At 41.5% G+C, this 24,275-nt stretch overlaps 1 protein-coding gene and 1 long non-coding RNA gene across 2 annotated transcripts; one reads left to right on the forward strand and one right to left on the reverse strand.

The window, feature by feature from the left end:
* The first annotated feature begins 15,194 nt into the window (after nt 1-15,194).
* On the forward strand, nt 15,195-18,436 carry nfkbiab (nuclear factor of kappa light polypeptide gene enhancer in B-cells inhibitor, alpha b). The gene is made up of 6 exons (XM_067991492.1): nt 15,195-15,632; nt 16,279-16,387; nt 16,758-16,968; nt 17,265-17,353; nt 17,473-17,721; nt 17,904-18,436. The coding sequence occupies exons 1-6, from the start codon at nt 15,343-15,345 to the stop codon at nt 17,955-17,957; spliced, it is 1,002 nt and encodes a 333-aa protein (XP_067847593.1). The 5' UTR covers nt 15,195-15,342; the 3' UTR covers nt 17,958-18,436.
* Nucleotides 18,437-20,190: 1,754 nt separating this feature from the next.
* Nucleotides 20,191-23,904, reverse strand: LOC137326131 (uncharacterized). The gene is made up of 3 exons (XR_010964117.1): nt 23,850-23,904; nt 22,841-22,954; nt 20,191-20,316 (listed from the first exon to the last, which is right to left on the reverse strand). It is a non-coding gene; the product is annotated as an uncharacterized lncRNA (long non-coding RNA).
* Nucleotides 23,905-24,275: the final 371 nt, after the last annotated feature.

Here is a 24,275-nt window from a genome sequence, read left to right on the forward strand (position 1 = left end):
GATGCTTGGGAGCTATGCGAGTTGGGATATTTGACCTTGCTTGGTTTTAAACCATATTCTTACAGGAGGGATAGTTTACCACGGTCACAGTCACATAGGATGTAATTTGTGACTTTGATAAGGGCCGATTCAGTACTGTGGCAGGGGCGGAAACCTGTTTGGAGGGAGTTGCGGGAAAGATAGGCACGGATTTGGGAGGTGACAACATGTTCAAGGACTTTGGAGAGGAAAGGGAGGTTGGAGATGGGGCGGCAGTTTGCGAGGACACAGGGGTCAAGGGTGGGTTTTTTAAGGAGGGGGGTGATGATGGCAGATTTAAAGATGAAGGGGACAATACCCGAGGAGAGGGAACCGTTAACAATATCAGCTAACATGGGGGCCAGGAAGGAAAGTTGGGTGGTCAGCAGTTTGGTGGGAATAGGGTCAAGGGAGTAGGAGGTGGGTCTCATGGTCAAGATGAGCTCAGAGAGGGCATGAGGGGAGATAGAAGAGAAACTAGAGAAAGATGTAAGTTCAGGGCTAGGGCAGGGGTGAACCGAAGGGGAAGTTTAGCTTGGTGGGCCAGGGGAAGGGAGGGAAGTGGCAGAGACAGCTGAACGGATAGCCTCAATCTTAGTGACAAAGTAGTTCATGAGCTTCTCGCTTTTGTTGTTGGAGGTGAGGGTGGAGGAGGCAAGAGAGAAGGGGTATGAGAACACGGTTTATAGTGGAAAGGAGAAACCGGGGGTTATCTTTGAATTCCGGGATGATCCATCCAACATACACCATCAATCTGATCACACCCCTCTCCCACTCTCCTTCCCCCCACCGCTTTCCCCGCAGTCAAGCAATCTCCTCAGAGAGACAAAAATAAACAGAGAAAAAGCTCAATTTAGGAAAAAAACTCTGGAAAATTCCTCTCCAACCCCAAAGGCATTCAAGCAAGTTCCAGGAGACCAGGGTGACTGATCTCACCAGCATCTGTTGACACAACTACCTGCTCTAACTCGAGACGTCATTCACTCATAGGAACATGTCCAGCTCCCTTTTGAACACTTACAGCAAATCCACACTCACCGCACATACTAGCAACCTATTGCAGAAGTAAAACGGGTTTGCGATCTGTGTTACTTTTGCTGATCATAAGTGTTGCCGCTAAAATCTCCCTACTAATGATGCTTCTGCAGAACCATGTTTACAAGCTAGGTTTTAACAAAGGAAAAATGTATAGAGGGCTTAGTGCATTAGTGCACTGTTAGTGCACCACAGAGCACTAGGCCAGAGAATCAACTCCATACAGTGAATTCCCCATCTAAATGTGTTAAATTAAAACATTATTCAACCAGTAGAACTCATTGTCATTATAGAACCACACTTTATTTGTATACTAGTCTGTTTTCTTTTATACCTTACACTTTACAATTGTGTTCTAGCTATTAATCATCAATCATAAAATTGCAAAGGATATAGAATTAAAATGTAACAAGTTTCCATTTAAACCTACCTTCATCTGTCTGCAGATTTGAAAAGGAATTAACATATCCACGACAAACTGGTCCTGCAATCAATTTCTTGTCCACCAGATAGAGCTCTCACACATCATTTTAAATGTAAATTGATCTGTGTTAGCTGTTGGCTGTGGAATTCTCAAGAAACCTCCTCCGTCCCTGTTGATTACAAAAGTGATAGAAAGAGAAAGTTTGATGAAAGTATCCAACATTGTAAAATCAACATGCAGCCAAGAGTTCACAGAAAGAAAAAGATAAATGGGAGCTGTTATCTCTAGCATTTTGTTAGCAACCCTTGGATTGTGGAGCTCTGGCGTTACACCACAATTGATCGGAATTCCTTCACTAGGCCAGAATTCCTTCTTTGTAACTGAAATTGTTATTACATCAGAGCCCGAGAATTATGAGCCCTAACTTCTTGCCCCAACTCTGTCACTCTACAAACCCTCACCTGGAACTTCAGCAAGAGTCCTCCTGGGGATGATCGGCGGAACCTTCAGAGAAAGGACGTAAACAGCTAAAAACAGTCGTTCATTCAGAGTTACGGTGGGAGATTGGGAGAACCCCATGGAAATTCTCCCCCCTCTGAATATTTATTGGGCTCTTATTTGTTCTCGGGATGTGGATGATGCTGGAAGGAGGTATTTGTTGCCTATGCCTAGTTGCCCAGAGAAGATGGCGGTGGGCACTCTTCTTAAGCAATTGTTTCTCACCAATAGTTTTTTCACAACTAAGTAGCTTGATAGGCCATGACAGAGGACATTAAGAGTCCACCATATAGTATGGGACTGAAGTTACACATAGGAGTGAGAGGTCCCTCTCCCTGAAGGACATTAGTGAACCAATCTGGCAGCTTTCATGTTCTTTTTCTTTCAGCTCACACATTACCAAATCTATTAAATTCAACTTCAAAACTTGCCTTAGTGGGATTTTAACTCACAGCCCAGGTTGCCACTGCCCTACCACACCCCTAACAATCCCTGTTCCAAACTATCCCTGTCCTCATGTAAATGCCCAGTCCTACTCAGACAAAAGTTGACCTGCAACCATGTCAATCTTCTGGGCTGTCAACTAAATGGAAAACCTGTCCTTTAACCCAGTTTTCAGCCAATAAAAACACTTTCTTAGTTCCTGCCTCTTCCAAATAGGTTGAAGGGAATAAAGAGGCAGAAGAATACAAGTAAGTTAAACATTTAAAACTTTATTTAAAAGCCAAAAAAACTAGAATTAGCTAAATAGTGTATGTTAGTTATAAAAGAGTAAAATAATGATAAAATAAAAAAGGGCAAAGGGAGAATTGGAAAGTAAGTACACTAGCAAGGGGAAAGGATCAACAGGACAAACAAGGCAAAATATTAATGGGCCGGATTTTGCTATAAAAATAATGGTGAGGGTAACAGCGCTCACCGTTGTTTATGTGCAAGTCGGACAGTAACTTCTGGCGACCACACATGCACAGTTACACGGAAATCCAGAAGTTGCTGTCCGAGATAACCTGCTCCTTCACAAACTGTGCAAAAACAGCATCTCACCAGCTGACTCACCATTAAAATGTACTGTGTGAAGTTCCTGTACTTACCTCATAGATACAGACTAAACTTGCCAAAAAAAAGTTAGGGCTTGTCCATTCCAGTGTAAGTACCCCTTTAACAGCATGATAGGACTTAATTCCTGCCAAACAACCTCTCTGGCACTGAAAATTAACTTTTACAAATGTGGAGTCTCATTCCTTCAGCTTGTAATTATGGTTGGACATTTTTTTTAAATGAATGTAAATACAATTTTTTTCTTTCTGTCTCTTTTTTTCTCTCTCAATCCAATCTTTCTTTCCCTCTCTTCATTTCGCTTTCTGTACCTGATTTGACATTGAATTCACTATTCCAACTGACACTTCCTGGTTCAGATTCTGCGCTGCCATTAACGATTCTTCAATCTGATTGATTAAGGAGATACACAGTTGCTTGCCCTGTTCACACAGGTCCCAGATGCCCTGTAGAGGGCGCTGAGCAGAATGGATCTCTATCTTACAGGAACTTGCCGAGCAAAATCCCATAGAAAGTCTACGGGCAAGTGCAAGTCTAACCAATGGCTGTCGCCATTCATTCGCCCCATTTAATTTATTTTTATTTTTATGTAAAATTGTGTTTTATGTATTTATTTTAATAGTTTAGGTTAATATTGCCATAAAATACTAAAGTATTGAGTAGATTAATTACTATAACATTAGGAGTAGAGTTTCCGCTTTGGGCACAATCAGAAAATTGCGCCTAAAATGTGCTTGAAATTGCGCTGGTTAACTTACAGTTCGAGTTTCCTCTAAAATTCATTAACATAATCACAAACATAAAATCTTCCATGAACCAGCACAATCAGGCAGCATAATAGAACATAATTGTTTTTTTTTTGTTGCCATTAAAAAGTATACCTTGACGTATTTAAGAGTGGTAACCTGGTGCAGTTGTATTAATACAGCTGAAAATGGGTTTATCAGCAAAAATAAGCATTTTTAATAAAGATGTCCAGTCTTCCAGGTATGAGTAACCTGATTTAAAATCACTGAAAATGACTTAAACAAAACTATACTGAACCATTTAATAGTTTTATTGGTGTACACTAGTTAGTTTCTTAGTAAACTAAATATTTTTTGATGTGAAAAAACTTTTAAAATGTGCCTACTGGTGCCTGTGTGCCTAAGAAAATGAGCACAATTTGAAGAGCCTTCCCAAACTAGCGCAATCGGCAGAATCTCGTGATTTTGACCTGGGGCCGTGGCCAGTTTTATGGGCAGTGCCTGATCCAGGAAAATTGAATCTTGAGCCAGCGTAAAAGATTGCGGAATACACGAGGATAAGTGGTTTTGGACTTAACTCACTTACGTTTAAAATTCCCTCATCTTTTGCGCTGATTGGGCCGATTCCACCCTGGCTGCGCTGATATAACTGGTGTATAAAGCACTGCAGATCAACCTCTGACCTCACATTAAATGTTCATGATTGTTGCATTTTGTGTTCCTGATCTCTCAAAGTAAGACTTTAAAGAAGCTTTCATATCGACTGCAGGTGTTGGATGGGCAGTCGTCAAGCAGAAACACATGATCTACACAGGCCTCCATTCTAGTGCCTCCAGTAGGTCCAATATTGGCCAATAATTTATTTATCACTACTCTTAAATCAACACAACATATCAAAAGGTCAAGTTTGGATCCTATCGAAAACTTTTCAGTCATGATTTGGAACAACCTGTTCTGCATGAAACAGATATGAGAGTCCGCCCTTGAGCACATAAGAATTCCCAGGTGTGCTTGGTGATTTTTTTTCAGTACATTGTGGAGTTTTACTTGGAGCTGGTGTACTTGCCTTTCTTCCTTCCGACCCAGCGTGTTCGGCCAGCTCCCCAGGCAGCAGCAGGCGCATGGCGGTCTGGATCTCCCAGGAACTGATGGTCAAGCACGTGTTGTAGTGGGCCAGACAGAATGCTCCACCTGCAAAACACGCAAAAATATCATTCACAAAGGAGTTCATGGTGCTTATGGCCTTGGAGGAGATGCTGGTGTCGGGGTGAACCTCCTTCATCGCTTTATAGATATAGATCGAGTAACTCTCCTTCCTCGACCCTTTACGCTTCTTGCCATCCTTGCCGTGAATTTACTCATGGCTTTCTTGGTGCCCTTCTTGGGCACTAGTTTCCGCTCCTCAGGGACCATCGCATTCACATTCAGACATAAAAAATGCGCTCGGTGGAGTGAACATTGAGAGTAACATTTTATTTATTTTTTTACCTTGCTCTGCACCCCAGGCTCTGCCATGTTGCTATTACTACCACAACCTCAATCTTTTCAAGGCTCCGACTTGCACACTTTCCCAATCTTAGCACTGTGATTGGATAGCTGTGCCTGACTCCATCCATGCTTCTCAATATCCAGAGAACAAAAGTCTGCTTCAGGTATCAAGAAAATGACTGACAAATGGTCACACTGCCAGCTATTTATTTCTGACATTACAGTGATTTTAACTTGAAGGTAAACTGTCTCCAAAATCCCCATTGTGTACTGGCCAGAAAACGCACACGTATAAAGAAAACATTGGGAATCCCTTTACAGATGAGAATAATGGCTCTGTAGAACCATCTAATTTTTAAAAGATTTTGGGGACTATTCAGATGATTTTTGTCCCTAGGATTTTCTGCTGTTAGACTAACTGAGGAATTTTGTACCAAAAGATTCTGCAAATTTTAGGCCTGTACTTATCACTGGTATATCAGAACACAGCATTACTGCACCCAGGTAAGTCAGCCCACATGTATAACTCTACCACAGTTTATCTGTCAGTCTATTTATTCATTGAGAGTAGTATTCCATGGGCATGACTGTTATTGTCACTGCCAGGCAACATGTTAATTATCTGCAATGGTAGATAATTAACACTGACTAATCCAGTTGCTGAATGCTTTTAAAATAAAAATGAATTGGACATCGAATAAACAATATATTACCTTGGTAATAGTCCTTCCCTTGATCTGTAGGATCATTCAAACTCATTTCTACCCATAACCTTTGTCAGTTTTGGGGCTTTTCCTCTATAACATTCACTGTACTTCAAAGTAATTAATTGGACGTAAATTGTCTTGGGATGTTTCTGGGAGATGCAATAAAATGCTATATAACTGCAAGCTCTTTTCGGGCTAACATGAAATAACTTTAGTAATACACTATTACCCAGTGAGATATCCTCCATTCATGCCCAGTTGAGTAACTATACTTAATAAATACACATGACCCCTATTTACACAAATTTGTTGTTGGTTAGTTTACTGGATAATATGATGGTTCATTATTTTCTTAAAATCAAACAACCTAGCAACACGTTAAATTTTAAAATTGTTTATTAACTAATTTTAAATAGTTAATGAAAAAGTGACCGCTTACATTTTCCTTGTGTGGGCAAACTATGGAATCTAGCTGCTAAATGAACCATTAGATGTTGTTAGACTCTAGGGGGTAGAAATTGCTCATCATGGTACCAGTTTTCCAGATGGCAAACGGGGGCAAAGATGGCCAATTTCACAGGGCTATGCCCTGCTCCCCAAGGACGCCTGAAAAGCATTCAACACTATATTGGCCTCGGACAATTTTCAATCATCCGGGGCGGCTGCCTAAAACAAGCATTAGGCCACCTGCATATGGTAATGAGGAGCCTAACACCTGTTTTAGGGCCACTCTGAAAAATTGGACTGCGTTAAGCGGAGCAGGCACTGGCACACTTACCTGAGGGTAACTGCCAGCGAAGCAAGCAGCCGGAAATTCACCTCCTGAAATGGACTGTGGCGGCACGGCAGAAGCTGCCTGCTCGCCTAAATTATTGAAATGAAGTCCGAGGCCCAATTTCGGGCCGGCCTCGGGCCTCCCGTTTGGGGCGCAAACTGCCTGCACAGGACCAATTCTGAGCCCGAAAACAGGCCCACACGAGTATCTATAGCATCACAAATAGACCAGGCATTGGAATTGTGCACAAATTGGCTGCCGTGTTTCAACAGTGACCACACTTCAAAAGTACTTAATTCACTGTAAAGCGCTTTGGGACGTCCTGAGGTCAAGAGAGGCTCTATATAAATACAAGTTCTTTCTTTCTTTCCAGGATGAGTCGATACTTTATTTATATTTGTTAATAGGTCTTGACAAAATCCTGACTATATGAATAGGCTGAATCACTTATTTTTCATTATTTCAAGTGGATTCAATCTAGTCAATAAAGAAACTGACAGTGTCAATTTCATGGAAATAGATGATATGGTTAAGGCTTTTTCCAACACCTTTTTCTGATGTAAACAGCTTGATGACAATTTCCATAAGCAGATCACACCTCATCTAAACTGAAACCTGCGTCTTTTACTTTCTGCCACTCTGAGTTAACCTAGCCCAGCTCTAACAATTACCCCCAATCACGGTAAATTGGAGAGTGTGTAGGATGCCCACAATGGCCTCCTGCCAATTCGAAAGGTTGAAAACCATTATCTACTCCTTTTGTAGATTGCCAATCTGTCTCAAATTCTCCCCCATTTTGTATCATCTACAAACTTGACCAGTTTGCATTGGGTTTTTGTATCTAAGCCATTAATGTAGATTGGGAAGAGGAAGGGCTCTGACAGTGAACCCTGGGACTCTCCACTCAGTACATTCCCCACCCTGAAATCACCCCCCTAACAAGTACCTTTTCTTTGGATAATTCTTCACCCACACCCAGGTTTTACCCTGAATTCCCACCCTTTTAGCTTCAATAGCAGCCTTTTGTGAGGATCTTTATTAAAGCCTTTTTTTTTGCAAATGCAGTCTCTCACTGTGCACTTGACATGTTATTTCCTTAAAATGTCAAAGAAGCTGTCAGGCAGGATCTTCCCTTTCTAAAGCCACATTTTCTGTTATTTGTTAGAATATTGTCATGCAGATACTCCTAAAGTTTGCCCAGACGATGAACACTGATGATGTTGAGTAGGGCCACGGTTAGGCTCGGTTCCTCTTTGATAAAGTTCCATACTGAGACTCATTATCAAGGCTCATACATGAATAACACTCATTTGGCTGAGGTACCAGAGGACATCCAGTCAGCATGGATTCATACCCCAGAAAGAAATTAACTCCTTCAGAAGAGGGGGCAAAAGTGTTGGCAAGAAAAAAAAAGAAACTGTAAAAACAAATGGCACTGGAAATAATGCAGGTCCAGTAGAGGGCACTCTCTGGAATTTAGGGCAATCCTGAGTTTGGGTAATTTGTCTTCCTGCTTACTCTCACAAAGCCTTCTACAGCCAGGTCTGAAGCCTGGCCTGATCTGTGACAACCATCTGTGCAATCCTGCTATTGCCAACAGGAGAGATAATTGTAGTGAGATGAGCTATGTCAGCGTTTCCCCTCCCCAGAAATGGAATGTCCACCCTGGTAAAGTAGACTCAATCTCCTTTACCAGGGTGGACATTCAGCGATGCTGAGAACGTCGTGGATAGCACGTTTAGTGAGATGGTCACACCGCAGGTAAAGGTTGTACAGGCAGGAAGTAATTGGGTGACCACCAGGCAGAGTAAGAGGAGCAGGCAGGCAGTGCAGGGATCCCCTGTGGCCGTCCCCCTCTCAAACAAATATACCGCTTTGGATATTGTTGAGGGGGATGACTTATCAGGGGAAGGCAGTAGCAGCCAACTTCCTGGCACCAGGGGTAGCTCTGCTGCACAGGCGGGGAGGAAAAAGAGTGGAAGAGCTATAGTGGTAGGGGATTCTATCGTAAGGGGAACAGACAGGCGTTTCTGTGGCTGTAAATGTGACTCCAGGATGGTTTGTTGCCTCCCTGGTGCCAGGGTCATGGATGTCACTGAGCGGCTGCAGGGCATTCTCAAGGGGGAGGGTGAGCAGGCAGAGGTCGTGGTCCACATTGGGACCAACGACATAGGTAGGAAGGGAGATGAGGTCCTGCATCAAGAATTTAGGGAGCTAGGTAGCAGATTAAAGAGCAGGACCTCAAAGGTTGTAATCTCTGGATTACTCCCAGTGCCACGGGCTAGTGAGTATAGAAATAGGAGGATAGAACAGATGAATGCGTGGCTAAAGAGTTGGTGCAGGAGGGAGGGTTTCAGTTTCTTGGATCACTGGGCCTGCTTCTGGGGAAGGTGGGACTTGTACAAGTCGGACGGGTTGCACCTGAACCAGAGCGGGACAAATATCCTTGCGGGGAGGTTTGCTAGCACTGTTGGGGGGGGTTTAAACTAACTTGGCAGGGGGATGGGATACAGAGTGGAGCTACAATAGGGGGTGATGTGCAGCCAAATATAGAGAAAAAAACAAGTCAGCTTGGAAGACAGGGCAAATATGTGAGGGCAAGGCTGGATGGCATCTATTTTAATGCAAGGAGTCTTGCGAATAAGGTGGATGAACTGAAGGTGTTGATAAACACATGGGAGTATGATATTGTTGCTGTCACAGAGACATGGTTGAGGGAGGGGCAAGACTGGCAGCTCAATATTCCGGGGTACAGAATCTTCAGGCGAGACAGAGGGGGAGGTATAAGAGGAGGGGGGGTCGCAATATTAATTAAAGAATCAATTACTGCCATAAGGAGGGATGATATATTAGCAGGTTCCTCTAATGAGGCCATATGGGAGTGTACTATAGTCCCCCAAACAGTCAGGGGGAGATAGAGGAACAGATATGTAGGCAAATCTCAGAAAATTGTGCAAATAATAGGGTAATAATAGTGGGGGATTTCAACTTCCCCAATATTAACTGGGATACTCAGAGTGTAAAAGGCTTAGAGGGTACAAAATTCTTAACGTGCATCCAGGAGAGCTTTTTGAGCCAGCATGTAGAAAGTCCTACAAGAGAGGGGGCGGTACTGGACCTAATTCTAGGGAATGTGGCCGGCCAAGTGGAAGAAGTGCTAGTAGGTGAGCACTTTGGTGACAGTGACCATAATTCGGTGAGATTTAAGGTGGTCATGGAAAAGGATAGGGAGGGGCCGGAAATAAAGGTTCTAAATTGGGGGCAGGCCGATTTTAATAGGATAAGGCAGGATCTGGCCAAAATGGACTGGTATCAGCTGCTTGTAGGAAAATCCGCATCGGAGCAATGGGAGTCTTTCAGAAGGGAGATTGAGACCATACATTGGCAACATGTTCCCGTAAAGGTCAAGGGTGGTTCCAAGAACTCCAGGGAACCTTGGATGTCAGGGGATATACAAGAATGGATTAGGAAAAAAAGGAGGGCTTTTGACAGATACAAAAGGCGAAAGACGGAGGAAGCCCTAGAGGAGTACAAAAAGTGCAGGGGGATACTTAAAAAAGAAATTAGGAGATCAAGGAGAGGCCATGAAATAACACTGGCGAGCAAAATAAAGGAAAATCCTAAGATGTTTTATAAGTATATTAAGGGTAAGAGGATGACTAGGGAAAAAATAGGGCCCATTAGGGACAAAAATGGCAATCTGTGTGTGGAGCCGGCAGATGTAGGAGGGGTTCTAAATGAATTTTTTGCATCTGTTTTCACTATGGAGAAGGACGATGTAGACATAGAAATACGGCAGGGGGACTGTGATATACTCGAACATATTAACATCGAGCGGGAGGAGGTATTGGCGGTTTTAGCAGGCCTAAAAATGGATAAATCCCCAGGCCCGGACGAAATGTATCCCAGGCTACTGTGTGAGGCAAAGGAGGAGATTGCGGGGGCTCTAACACATATATTCAGAACCTTTCTGGCCACAGGGGATGTGCCAGAGGACTGGAGAACCGCTAATGTAGTACCATTATTCAAGAAGGGGAGTAGGGAAAAACCGGGGAACTACAGACCAGTGAGCCTAACATCAGTGGTAGGAAAATTATTGGAAAAAATTCTGAAGGACAAAATTAGTCTCCACTTGGAGAAGCAAGGATTAATCAGGGATAGTCAACATGGCTTTGTCAAGGGAAGATCATGTCTGACTAATTTGATTGAATTTTTTGAGGGGGTGACTAGGCGTGTGGATGAGGGTAACGCAGTGGATGTGGTATACATGGATTTCAGTAAGGCCTTCGATAAAGTCCCCCACAGGAGACTGGTCAAGAAGGTACGAGCCCATGGAATCCAGGGTGCCTTGGCACCTTGGATACAAAACTGGCTTAGTGGCAGAAGGCAGAGGGTGATGGTCGAAGGTTGTTTTTGTGACTGGAAGCCTGTGGCCAGTGGGGTACCACAGGGATCGGTGCTGGGTCCCTTGCTGTTTGTGGTCTACATTAATGACTTGGATATGAATGTAAAAGGTATGATCAGTAAGTTCGCTGATGATACAAAAATTGGTAGGGTGGTAAATAGCGAGGAGGATAGCCTCAGTCTGCAGGACGATATAGATGGGTTGGTCAGATGGGCGGAACAGTGGCAAATGGAATTTAACCCTGAAAAGTGCGAGGTGATGCACTTTGGAGGGACTAACAAGGCAAGGGAATACACAATGAATGGGAGGACCCTAGGCAAGACAGAGGGTCAGAGGGATCTTGGTGTGCAAGTTCACAGATCCCTGAAGGCGGCGGAACAGGTAGATCAGGTGGTAAAGAAGTCATATGGGATACTTGCCTTTATTAGCCGAGGCATAGAATATAAGAGCAAGGAGGTTATGATGGAGCTGTATAAAACACTGGTTAGGCCACAGCTGGAGTACTGTGTGCAGTTCTGGTCGCCACACTACAGGAAGGATGTGATCGCTTTGGAGAGGGTGCAGAGGAGATTCACCAGGATGTTACCAGGGCTGGAGCGCTTCAGCTATGAAGAGAGACTGGGAAGATTGGGTTTGTTTTCCTTGGAGCAGAGGAGGCTGAGGGGGGACATGATTGAGGTGTACAAAATTATGAATTTAAAATAAAATTGCTGGACTATAACTTGGTGTTGTAAAATTGTTTACAATTGTCAACCCCAGTCCATCACCGGCATCTCCACATCAAAATTATGAGGGGCACAGATAGGATGGATACTAAGGAGCTTTTTCCCTTCGTTGAGGGTTCTATAACAAGGGGACATAGATTCAAGGTAAAAGGCGGGAGGTTTAGAGGGGATTTGAGAAAGAACTTTTTCACCCAGAGGGTGGTTGGAGTCTGGAACTCACTGCCTGAAAGGGTTGTGGAGGCAGGAACCCTCACAACATTCAAGAAGCATTTGGATGAGCACTTGAAATGCCATAGCATACAAGGCTACGGACCAAATGCTGGAATATGGGATTAGAGTAGACAGGGCTTGATGGCCGGCGCGGACACGATGGGCCGAAGGGCCTCTATCCGTGCTGTATAACTCTATGACTCTATGACTCCTGCCTGGGGTCCATGTTGAAATGTGCACAGCTGTACTATTTCAAAATGCTCAAAAACTTTATTTGCAATAGCAGCATATTTCTGTTGTGTTAATTTAAAGGGACTATATTGATGTGCAAGGTGGGATTTGCTGTATGTAAAAATAGGTCTGATTTGGGCATACATACATAAACCATACATTCAAGTAGTTACAATGCACTGTTACAATAAAAATTCTGCCAAACTACAAGATAGGCATGATGTTGGATACCTTTCAATTGGCCTTGTGTTTATAAAGAAGACTTACTGACATACAAGATTTTATTTCAACATGACTTAAATATTAAAAGAATGTTGTTTTTAATATGGCAGAACCTTGTGCCAAACAACTGGTAAATGTGCAGCAGGTGATGTGAATCACAGGTCAATTTAGGATGCCGGTAGCAGAATTTTGGAGGGTGGAAGATGGAAGGGTGACCAGAACATTGGAATAGTCGAGTCTGGAGGCAACAAAAGCATGAATGAGGGTTTCAGCAGCAGATAGGCTGAGGCAGGGGCAGAGACGGGAGATGTTACGGAGGTGGAAGTAGGCAGTTTTTGTGATGGAAAGGATATGGGGTCGGAAGCTCAGCTCAGGGTCAAATAGGACCCCGAGGTCACAAACAGTCTAGTTCAGCCTGAGACAGTGACCAGGGAGGGGGATGGAATCAGTGGCAAGGGAACAGAGTTTGTGGTGGGGGCAGAAGACAATGACTTTGGTCTTCCCCATGTTTAAATTGGAGGAAATTTTGGCTCATCCAGGACTGGATGTCGGACAAGAAGTCTGTCAATACAGAGGCAGTGGAGGGGTTGAGAGAGGTGGTGGTGAGGTTGAGCTGGGTGTCGTCAGCGTACGTGTGGAACCTGACATTGTGTCTTCTGATGATGTCGCTGAGAGGCAACATGTAGATGAGAAATAGGAGGGGGCGAAGGATAGATCCTTGAGATACTTCAGAAGTAAAGGTACAGAGGCGGGAAGAGACTCCATTGCAGCAGATTCTCTGGCTACGACTGGATAAGTAAAAGTGGAACCAGGCGAGCACAGTCCCACTCAGCTGGATAACGGAGGAGAGGCATTGGAGGAAGATGGTGTGGTCAACCGTGTCAAAGGCTGCAGACAGGTCGAGAAGGATGAGGAGGGATTGTTTACTATGGTCACAGTCACATAGGATGTCATTTGTAACTTTGATAAAGGTTGTTTCAGTGCTGTGGCAGGGGCAGAAACCTGGTTGGAGAGATCAAACATGGAGTTGCAAGAATAATGGGTGCACATTTGGGGAGGCGACAACATGTTCAAGGACTTTGGAGAGGAATGGGAGATTGGACATCAATACATATACTGAAATAAAATTGTTTAAACATTTTAAACAAAACTTTTAAAATTAGTAAATACTTAACCGTTCAAGAACTATGTTTTGTGTTTCCTTTTGTATGTATTTTTGAATATTTAGTGTGCAAACCTGATGGGAGATTTTTTTTCCCTTGGAAGATGCATTTGAAATATTTACTGTGCAAATTTTCTATTACTACACTAGCAACAGTTTGTCATCATTTTCAATTGTATTTTAAAGTATAGTAATACTTCTTATTGCAATAATAATCATAAGCAAACAAAGACTGGTGAATGTATTTTATCTTTTTCACAATATGTATCTTTCTGATTATAATACATCTGCTAAAATTATTTTCCAATACTATATAATCATCAAGTAAACTGAAATCCAAAGAACAAATTTTGAAACAGTAAAATATTGTAATCATTAGTTTGGTGTTGACCCATCACCTCTGTGCTTGCTGACCTATGTCCAGCAACGCCTCAATTTTAAGCTCTGGAATTCCCTCCCTAAACCTCTCACCTCTCTACCTTGCTCTCCTTCTTTAAGACACTTCTTTAAACCTACCTCTTTGACCAAACTTTTGGTCACCTGGCCTAATATCTCTTTATGTGGCTCGAAGCTCCTGTGGAGCGCCTTAGGACGCTTTACTACGTTAAAGGTGATATCTAAATGCAAGTTGTTGTTTTTGATGGCCTAAAGTACTTAAATGTATTAAACTCGAGGTTTTAGTGAGCAAAACACTGGAGTTTGCTTTTAAAAGAAGAGTTATGAGAAGTTATTTTAATCCATCCTATGTGGTTTCAAGGAATGTTGTGCATCTTTAGCAATCCGCAAAACACAAGGAATGGCACTGCAAAATATCGTCAATTGGCTTGGTGCACTTTTTTTTAATGCATTCCCCTCCTCGCCCTAGAAGTCGTTAATTATAAAATCATGGGTCATTTTGTTTCAAAACCGCCTTCGCCTAAATTCCCCGCTCCTATGCAGACTTTCCACGGTACTTATTTAGGGATGATGAACAGGACGCATAACCTTGAATGCTGAATGCCCACCCCCCATTTTTGGGTCGGGATGTTCCCGTGCACACAGTACAGTAACGAATGGGACTTTCTTTAGAATTTTCACACAGCTTCCGAAATTTCCACCCACTCCATCACAAGTTAACCACAGAAAAAAAAATTACCGGAAGGGCTCCAGAAAATGTTACCAAAAATCTTTTGTGAATTAACGAGCAATGTGGAATAATGCACAAAATAGACTAATGCTAACAGTAGTTAATATTGGGCTTTCGAGTCCTGTTTAATGAATGTCCTTCCTTCTGCAATATCCTCCTCTTTACTGAATGGTGGCACTTAAGGGGGTATTTTCCCTCCTTTCCCCACTTGGTACATCTTGTTCTTTCTAATTGAACACATTTTTTTTTTCTGGAATTTCCCAGCCAAAAGCACAGACTCTTTGCGTGACTAGAGTTTTAGAGGCGGGGACGAGAAACCCCGCCCAGAAAATCCCCGCAATACGAAGTTTTAAATCGGTTGTCTTGCAACTCAGCTTCTCAGTTCTGAGACGTGGCAGAAGAGTTGAGTGGTGAGGGAGAGTCTTGAAGAGAAATTTCACATCGTCTTTTACTTATTGCCCTTTGGGGTTTTTTTTCCCTCTCTCTCGCGGGAAAAACTTCTTGTTAAGAAGTCATGGCTGATTCCATCGTATTTAACAACTGCATGAACGGTCTGGATCAGCACACCCATTGCAGAGGCGGCGAGCGAGGAAAGCCGGATTATCCATGTGGATCCGTGCAACCTGGGGCCGGCAAACAGGCAGGGGTTTGGGAGGAGCGCTGCGACAGTGGCATCGGCTCGATGAATGAGAAGGACGAGGAGGTGTTGCTGGAGATCCAGGAGCTGAGCCTGACCGAGAAACACCCAGACCGCCCTGAGTCGGCCCAGTGTTGGAAAGACTTCGTCTCAGAGGATGGAGATACGTAAGTAATTTGGAAACTTACTATTGTTTAGAATAAGGTAAAAATAAATTGCATAAAATAAAGAAATGCATATTAGCCAAAAGTCTTGCATTGGTAAAAGTGCACGTTAAATCCTTTAAAAAAGCAACATGTTTCACTAAAATAACACTTTTTACCAAGAACTAAAGGTTTCTAAATTCGTACGAGTAAATTTTCAACTGAAGAACCAAAGATAAGGTCCAGGGCGCAAAACTAGCAGTGGAAAATTAATGCTTAATGATGAAGGGGAGGGGGGTTTCCAACTGATTTTCAGATGAAAATTATTTAAAAATGAAAAATGGCTAACCAAAGCGTTTTTAAAATTAATCTGCGTGTGTTTGGGGATTGGAGTCTGTGATTAAAAAAATTGAGAACAGTGTGCTCTGCCAGAAGCGGCGCTGGGCGGTGTAGTTCCTGTTTGAGGCTGGAAAGTCCCTGGCAGGCGGCCAGGTGCGGTTCGGTGCCTGATAAATATTTAACAGTGTGGAAAGTACCCAAAAAACCCGAGCTTGCGCAATCCTGGAGAGTTCCACCATTGCTGCTGATCTGATGTGTAGTGTCTCCCCTCCCTCTCCCATGTAGCAAGTTTGCCCCGTCCTGTTTTAACATAGCATTTCCTTTTTTTTAGGTTTCTGCATTTGGCAATAATCCATACAGCCAATGATATTGTGTTCCAAATCCTCAACAATACCAGGGATGGCGATCAATATCATCACCGTCAGAATAACCTGAAACAGGTAAATATTTGCAACCAATTCACTACAGGTCCAAGTTGATATGTGCAGTGTTATAGATGGTGTTTTGTACTAATGTTAGCAGGAGTTTTATGCACAGCACTGTTTCCACAATGGCATTGTTTAGAATTTAATAAATTGGGGACTGCACTTGGCTGATTATAAAATTCTGAGACCATATTGTTCTGGCAGAAGCAGTGCAGTGGGGTGGTTCCTGTTTGAAGCTGGAAAGTCCCTAGTATATTAATTCTGTGACTGACTGACTAGTGAGGCACAAATAGCTCCTGCACATCTCAATTTTCCTCAGTACTATGCTTTTCTGTGGTTTTCTCTGCAGTATTCTCACTGGAATTATTTGTCTTGTTTTTTTCAGACTCCCATGCATCTGGCAGTGATCACACAGCAGCCCGAGGTGCTGCGTTCTTTGCTTTGGGCTGGAGGAGACCTGGGACTGAGGGACATTAATGGCAATTCACCTCTACACATAGCTTGTGAAATGAATTTGTTCTCGTGCATGCAGACCATCACCGAATTCTCCACGAGGCACGATATGCGAAACCTCTTGGATAGCAAGAACTACAATGGTACATTTATCTACTATTTGTGGATCAAATAGGAATTATAATTTTTCAGAATGATTTCCACATTTTAGAATTTAAATTGGTATGAAATATATCATTGGATTTTTTTTTAAACGATAACTGTAGCTACACTATTGTGACCAGATAATTATTTTTGAAGATTCTTGCTTTGGCAATAAGTATGTAACTTAAAACTTTCATTTACGGACTGTGGAAATGTAATGGGTTTAAAACATATTTGACGGTGAATATTGATTAGTTGCAAATATTTGAGACTTTTTCACTTTTTTCCATTTCAGGTCTTACTTGTTTGCAGTTGGCAGTCAAAAGCAGACTTCACGAGATGGTGAAATATTTAACTCAGCTAGGAGCTGACATTAATGCTCAGGTATATTAATTATTCACTTTCTTATTAATAATCTCTCAATTGTTAATATATTGAGCAGTGACTTTTTGGTATTCTCTTACATGGCAAGTACTAACTGTAAGGTGTATTTTTCTCTACAGGAGCCATCGAGTGGTAGGACAGCCCTCCATCTTGCAGTGGAAGAGCAGGATGCTGAAATGGTGTCACTGTTGGTTCAGTGTGGAGCAGACCCCAATGTGCTGATGTACAATGGCTGTGCACCATACCACCTGACCTTGGGAAGAGATAATTCCAGAATCCAGAAGGAACTCATTAATGTGACAGATCCATCCCTACTCATGATGTGTGAAGAAGAACAGATGTGGGAGTCAGAATCACCTGACTGGGAGGTGAGCTTTAAAATTACATATCTGAAGAGCACACTTAACATAGCTGATACGGTACAGCTCTGTAAATAAGCATGCTCTATAGAATAGAATCATCACCTTAGATCATTTGTATAGTTTAAGGTAATAACATGAAAATGTTTACCATTGGAATTGTTGCTAATGTGTAATTCATTATTTCCCAGGTCTCCTTTTCTTATGATGACTGTGCAATTGGAGGACTGCCACTTGGGTGTTGAAGCTGCTCTCTTCGTACATTGCTACTCTGAAATTTCTGTATTTAAATTCATTCTAAAGAATTGGAGATGCATATTGAAGCATGGTTACCCTATCATTTAATTTGATGAAAAACTCCAAAGACATACACTAAGATTTCTAAGTCATGCAGTTGGGGGCCCATATTTTATGTATCTTAAAATAATTTTTAATTAACGAGCCATCCAGAAGCAGAGAATGCAGTGTTACAAGTCATAGCTGTAAAATGAGATACTACTGTATAAAGTGATATATTGATTGCAGTGTTCTCAATTACAGTAACTGGTAGCAGAAAACTGAGGTGTAAATTGTTCTACATTATTTTGTTGTGCATAATTGTAATGTATAAAATTTGTAAATATGTAAAATACTGTAATTATTGTACAGATGTAAAGACAGGATTTGGTAATACATTCCTCAGGTATTTATTTTTGCCAAATAAAGAATATGAAAATTTAAAAAACTGTCGTTGAATTTATAAATTTAGTTCAGTTATAATCATTTTTCTGAACTTCCTTAAACTTTTTTTCTTTGAGGTTGCAGTTGTGTAGTTTGAGTATCTATAGTACTGCACCTTTCAAAATACACATGGAATTCCTAACCTACATCTCCCATGTTATTCTCAGTACTACAATGTAGCTAAGTATTAAGAATTAAGGACATTTACTGAACAATGCAATCAACAAAGGGTTAAAAGAAACATACATAAATACTGCTATTTGAATGAGTGAAACCCTTTTATATGTCTGGCTAGTCACCATACAAAAGCATTCCACATAACCAGCTTGTCTAAGGGATCAGAAAATCCACTGCTAAAAGAGTTGTCAGGTAGAATGTTTCATTTTATACTTTAGTTCTATTTCATATAGACCAATACAGGACCTATAAAAATAGTGAAATTCAATTTATAGTGAAAATATTTTGCTATCCCATCTTACCATCTGATTGAATGAAATTGCATTAATAGTAGGGTTGAAGTACTACCTACTTAGTGTGAAAGTGAGAGCACAAATCTTCCATTGTTTAGCCCTTGGGAAGAGCTCTTGCAGATTAATGGTGACTTCATCGGTTATAAAGTGCTTAATCTCAGTTGGTGTTGCAACACACTGGATTGGGTCCCAGGTTTGTGCTTACAGTTTCCCATGTAGTAAGATCCACATTAGTCATGCTCAGGAGGCAAAGCATAAGTTAGGTATTTCCCCACGGGGAGGGACAGTTGAAGGTAGTCATTCCAGGATACTGTTGTGAATTGGTTAAGAGCTGGAGACGGGTTTACTGCCACTTGCCCAGCGTGAAAGTGGGAATGACATTTCAGAAGACAGGGAAAACTTTAAAACAGAAAATGTTTAATCTTTGTACACAGGTGACTATTTAACACACTTAAACTGGAGTCCAGTGAACAGATTATTTGGGGTAATAAAATAATAGGGAATAAGATGCTCTTGCATGAGGAAATTACAGTTTACAGTAACAGATCTGGAGACATAAATCATTAATAGAAGGTGCTGGAAATACACAGTAGGTCCTTCAGCATCTGTAAAGAGAAAAGGTTTACATTTAAGGTGTGGCTCCTTCATCAGAATTGAAGGTTTTACACTCAAATGCTGTTGGACCTGCTGTATATTTCCAGCAATTCTTCATTTCAGGTTTTCAGCATTTGCAGTTTCTTATTTAATAAATTATTAGTTCCCTGAACATTGTGAGAGTCAATGTTGTACATGTTTTTTGTTTATGAAATCTGATACATTTTAAAACAAGTCACCTTGCTATATTGTAGGTAGTATTCCTGCAACTCTGTAATGGAATTTGAGGTTCTAAAGGGTGATTATATTACATTAGGAATGAATATTCTTGAAAAAGTCAGTGTAATTTAGATCAGGGTCACAACCTACGGAGATAGATGGTCACGTCGTTTTTTAGTAATACTGTCTTTGCGCCTGAGTCTCCATCCAGCAAATACAAGTTCAGGTGTTTGCTGAAACTAGACTCAAGCTTAGTTATTTCAACAAATTTAGTAACTCTTCAATCAGACAAATTCTCATGTAGGCAATTCTGTTAAGAATGGGAATAGTAAACATGTTTAGTTTTACATACTTTTGAACATTTTTTAGAACCTAATTTTGATAAACTTTTCATTGAATGGTGCAGATGTACAACCTACTCCCAGGCCTCCAACTCTATTGATCCAACCATTGAGGGTTAACTCATTTGCCAGTTTCTTCCCGCTGACCTGGAAGTACCTTTGCTCCACTTGGTAGTTCCCCTTCAAATCGCAGAGAGATCAGGGCATAATCTTGTGCTCAGATCATCCTCCACAAATGGACATTACTGGTCTTTCCCTCCCTTGAAAAGCCAGTAAAATAAAGGAGTGAACATGTTATTAATATTAAAAGTGAAACTTTTTGGAAACTTGCTCCAGCTAAGTCAAAGAACAATAACAGCTCATGGTATTAATGCAGAGAAAGTACTGGAATCAACAACTACAACTTACATTTATATAGTGCCTTTAACATAGTAAAACATCCCAAGGTGCTTCACAGGAGTGTTATTAAACAAAATTTGATACAGCCATGTTAGGAGATATTAGGACAGGTGACCAAAAGCTTGGTCAAAGAGATAGGTTTTAAGGAGCGTCTTAAAGGAGAGAGAGAGGTAGAGACACAGGTTTAGGGAGTGAATTCCAGAGCTTAGAGCCTAGGTGAGTCCTGCAAAGGAAACAAAGGGGGCCTGCTGAATGTTTTAAAATGTTTATTTTAAAACAGTACTGAAAATATTAGTTTGTCTGTTGCACACACATTTTCTTACAAACTATTATAAATATTACAGTTTTAAGTAAAGTCACTAATTTAAAATTATTGGTTTGGGCCTGAAAGAATGATGGTTGATGGCTTTCTGTGCTGTTGCTTAAAGCCACTTACGTTACTGCAGCCACTCTGCTGTATTGGAATTCACAGAGAAAAATATCTAATTTATTCAGAGAAGCTACGAAGTAGAAAAGGCCATTATTGGTACAGTAATCACATAGCCACTCACACTAATCGTTCCTTACACTTCCTGGCTACCCACCCATCGCTATAAGAGAACCTGAGTTACCATTTGTGGGTGGTCCTGATTGTGGTCTTCAAGGACAGGTCTTACTTTATCATGGAAGCCTAACACTTGTTAAAATTAAATTGTATAAAAATAGATATAACAGAATTAAATACAATAGCTTCTGTCAATCAAGGAGTCCATAAGCACCAATATATTTGATATCCATACCTTTGGAGATCTTCTGCATTAAGGATGCTGTAATGAATAGCCATTTATTAATTTATTTCATCTGCTCCTTACTCCCACATGTTGCTACTCCACTTTAATTCCCTTTCATACATGTATGATCCTCCACTGGTTCCAGGGACACCCAGGACAATTATAGCTTCTCACTGCTGCCCCAGTTTAGATCAGCTAACTCAACACCGATCAAGGAATACACCTGGAGCCTTCTTTGTCTGTTAGGGTTAGTGCCATACTATTTATAATTGTGGTGCATTTACACATGGAGCCCAAGTATGTTTTTTTTTAAAAATAAAAGCCTTCTTAAAAGACTTGTTGCGAAAATTGAAGTGAAACCAGAGAGACTAAAAGAGGGACGGGGAGAGGGAAAGAAAAAGACAGATGCCGACATAATAAGAACATAAGAAATAGGAGCAGGAGTTGGCCATATGGCCTCTCGAGCCTGCACCGCCATTCAATAAGATCCTGGCTGATCTTCGACCTCAATTTCATTTTCCCACCCGATCCCCATATCTGTTGATTCCCCTAGAGTCCAAAAATCTATCAAAGTCTTGAATATACTCAACGACTGAGCATCCACAGCCCTCTGAGGTAGAGAATTGCAAAGATTCACAACCCTCGAAGTGAAGAAATTCCTCCTCATCTCAGTCTTAAATGGCCGACCCCTTATCCTGAGACTATGCCCCCTAGTTCGAGACTCTCCAGCCAGGGGAAACATCTCTCAGCATCTATCCTGTCAAGCCCCCTCAGAATCTTACATGTTTCAATGAGATCACCTCTCATTCTTCTAAACTCCAGAGAGTATAGGCCCATTCTACTCAATCTCTCCTCATAGGACAACCCTCTCTTCCCAGGAATGAGAGGTTGGAAAGTCATTTTGGAAGGCTTCAATAGAATGACAGACAGGGGTGAAGAAATGGAGATGCAGGGAAAGAGTTCAAGAGAAGTGAAAGAGAGTTGTGCTCTAGTTAGATACAGGAAAGCCAGTGTGGTGGCTTGGGAAATAAAGAAAGTATGCTTTAGGAGTGGACAGTTCAGATCAGGGAAAAACCTTTGCTTCTCAGATCACAAGTATTAAAAAATCAAAACTAGTAACAATCGCACTGTGGTGCTGCTGAGATGAAGTAGTATGAGGTGATCACTGCTGACAGCTGGAAGCAATGCCACAGCAACATTTCCAAAAGGGTATAATAGTGAATGATGACATCTATAAAACAGAATTAGAGCATCGGCTGATTCATACAGTATATAATGAGGCCTTTTATAGAGATTCACAGAATCATTCTGTGGTTCCTATGGAGAATAAAGGATACCTGAGAGTGTTACAAGGCTGTAATCTAATGAAGGGACCCAAATGACACCATAAAACATAAGAACAGTTGTAACTGTTATTTGAATGCTGAGATTAAGTTGCAGGCTTAAATTCACTATCTGTTAACTGTATTTTCTTGCTCTTTTTTCATTCCTCTAGAAATTTTCCTCCCTCCCTCCCCAGTCAAAAGGCAAGACATAACCCAAAACCAAGTGCTTACCAGTGCCAGTCTTAATACACACACTGAGAGGTAAGGAAGGGCAGGTTAGTTTGACTCACCTTAACAACTCCCTGACTCCCTTCTTGTGTCAAAGTGCCTAGTCTTAGTTCAGTACTTCGCCCAGTTGACCAGTCACAACCGGTAACTTACCACGTGGAGAACCATAGACGTATCTGTTATTTTTAAATGATAAGCTGATTACAACCGCCATCGTTTTAAGCTTTTTATTTCAGTTTGAACTACATTTTTGCCAGTGACTGCATGTATTGTATTGATCAGTGAGGACATTCACAAAAAAGCAATTAATACCTTGCACCATTAACAAAATGGGATTGATGCTTTGTAACTGCTGTCTTATGATGGATCTGATTGGATTTCAGCATTTTTACTAGGAACATAGGAACAGGTGTAGGCCATTCAGCCCCTCGAGCCTGTTCTGCCATCCAATTAGATCATGGCTGATCTGTATCTCAATTCCATTTATCCACCTTTGATCCATATTCCTTGATACCCTCACCCTACAAAAATCTACCAATCTCAGTCTTGAAAATTTCAAATGACTCAGCAGCCACAGTCGTTTGGGTGAGAGAATTCCATATTTCCCCTACCCTTTGTCTGAAAAAGTACTTCCTGATTTCACTCCTGAATGGCCTGTTTCTAATTTTAGGACTGTGTCTCCTTGTTCTGGATTTCCGCACCCCCCCCCCCCCCACCCAGAAGAAATAGCGTCTCTGTACCTACTCTTAAATTCTTTTATAAACACCTCAATTAGATTGCCCCTCAACCATCTAAATTCAAGGGAATATGAGCCAAGTTTATGCAATCTGTCCTCATAATTTAAACCTTTAAGCTTTGGTATCATTCTGGTGAATCTGCGCTGTACCCCTTCCAAGTCCAATATGTCCTTCCTGAGGTGTGATCCAGATGGGGTCTGACCAAGGCTCTGTACAACTGAAATATAACTTCATCCCATTTGTATCCCAACCCCCTTGAGATAAAGGCCAACATTCCATTAACCTTTTTGATTACTTTTTGTACTTGTGCTCGAGCTTTTAGTGATTTCTGTACCTGGATATCCAAATCCCTTTGCTCCTCCACAGTTCCTAGTCTCTCATCTGTAAGGGGAAACATATTATGGAATTTTTTAGACTCACAGTTCCTTGTAGGAAATAACAACTATGGTGGTTTCCGTTCAGTGAAACATCAGACATAAAATCCCCAACTTCTGAAACTGAAAACTTGCCAAAGAGCTTATTTCCCTTTTAGTGGAACATGAGAAGTAAGTAAAAATGGATTAACAACTCTTATTAGAGTCACAGATCCACTGTCAAAGATATCATTTCTCAATGACTCTGCATGATCCTTGCAGCCAAACACTTTGCAGTAGGAACACTTTTGCTAAATCATACTTTCTGGTGTTCCACTGACACCTGGTGTATTTCCTTATAGTTAGAATGTTTTTGCTCAAACTGTAAAGTTGGTGAGTGTGTTGAA

This window comes from Heptranchias perlo, chromosome 10 (assembly GCF_035084215.1).
Source record: "Heptranchias perlo isolate sHepPer1 chromosome 10, sHepPer1.hap1, whole genome shotgun sequence".
NCBI lineage: Eukaryota > Metazoa > Chordata > Chondrichthyes > Hexanchiformes > Hexanchidae > Heptranchias > Heptranchias perlo.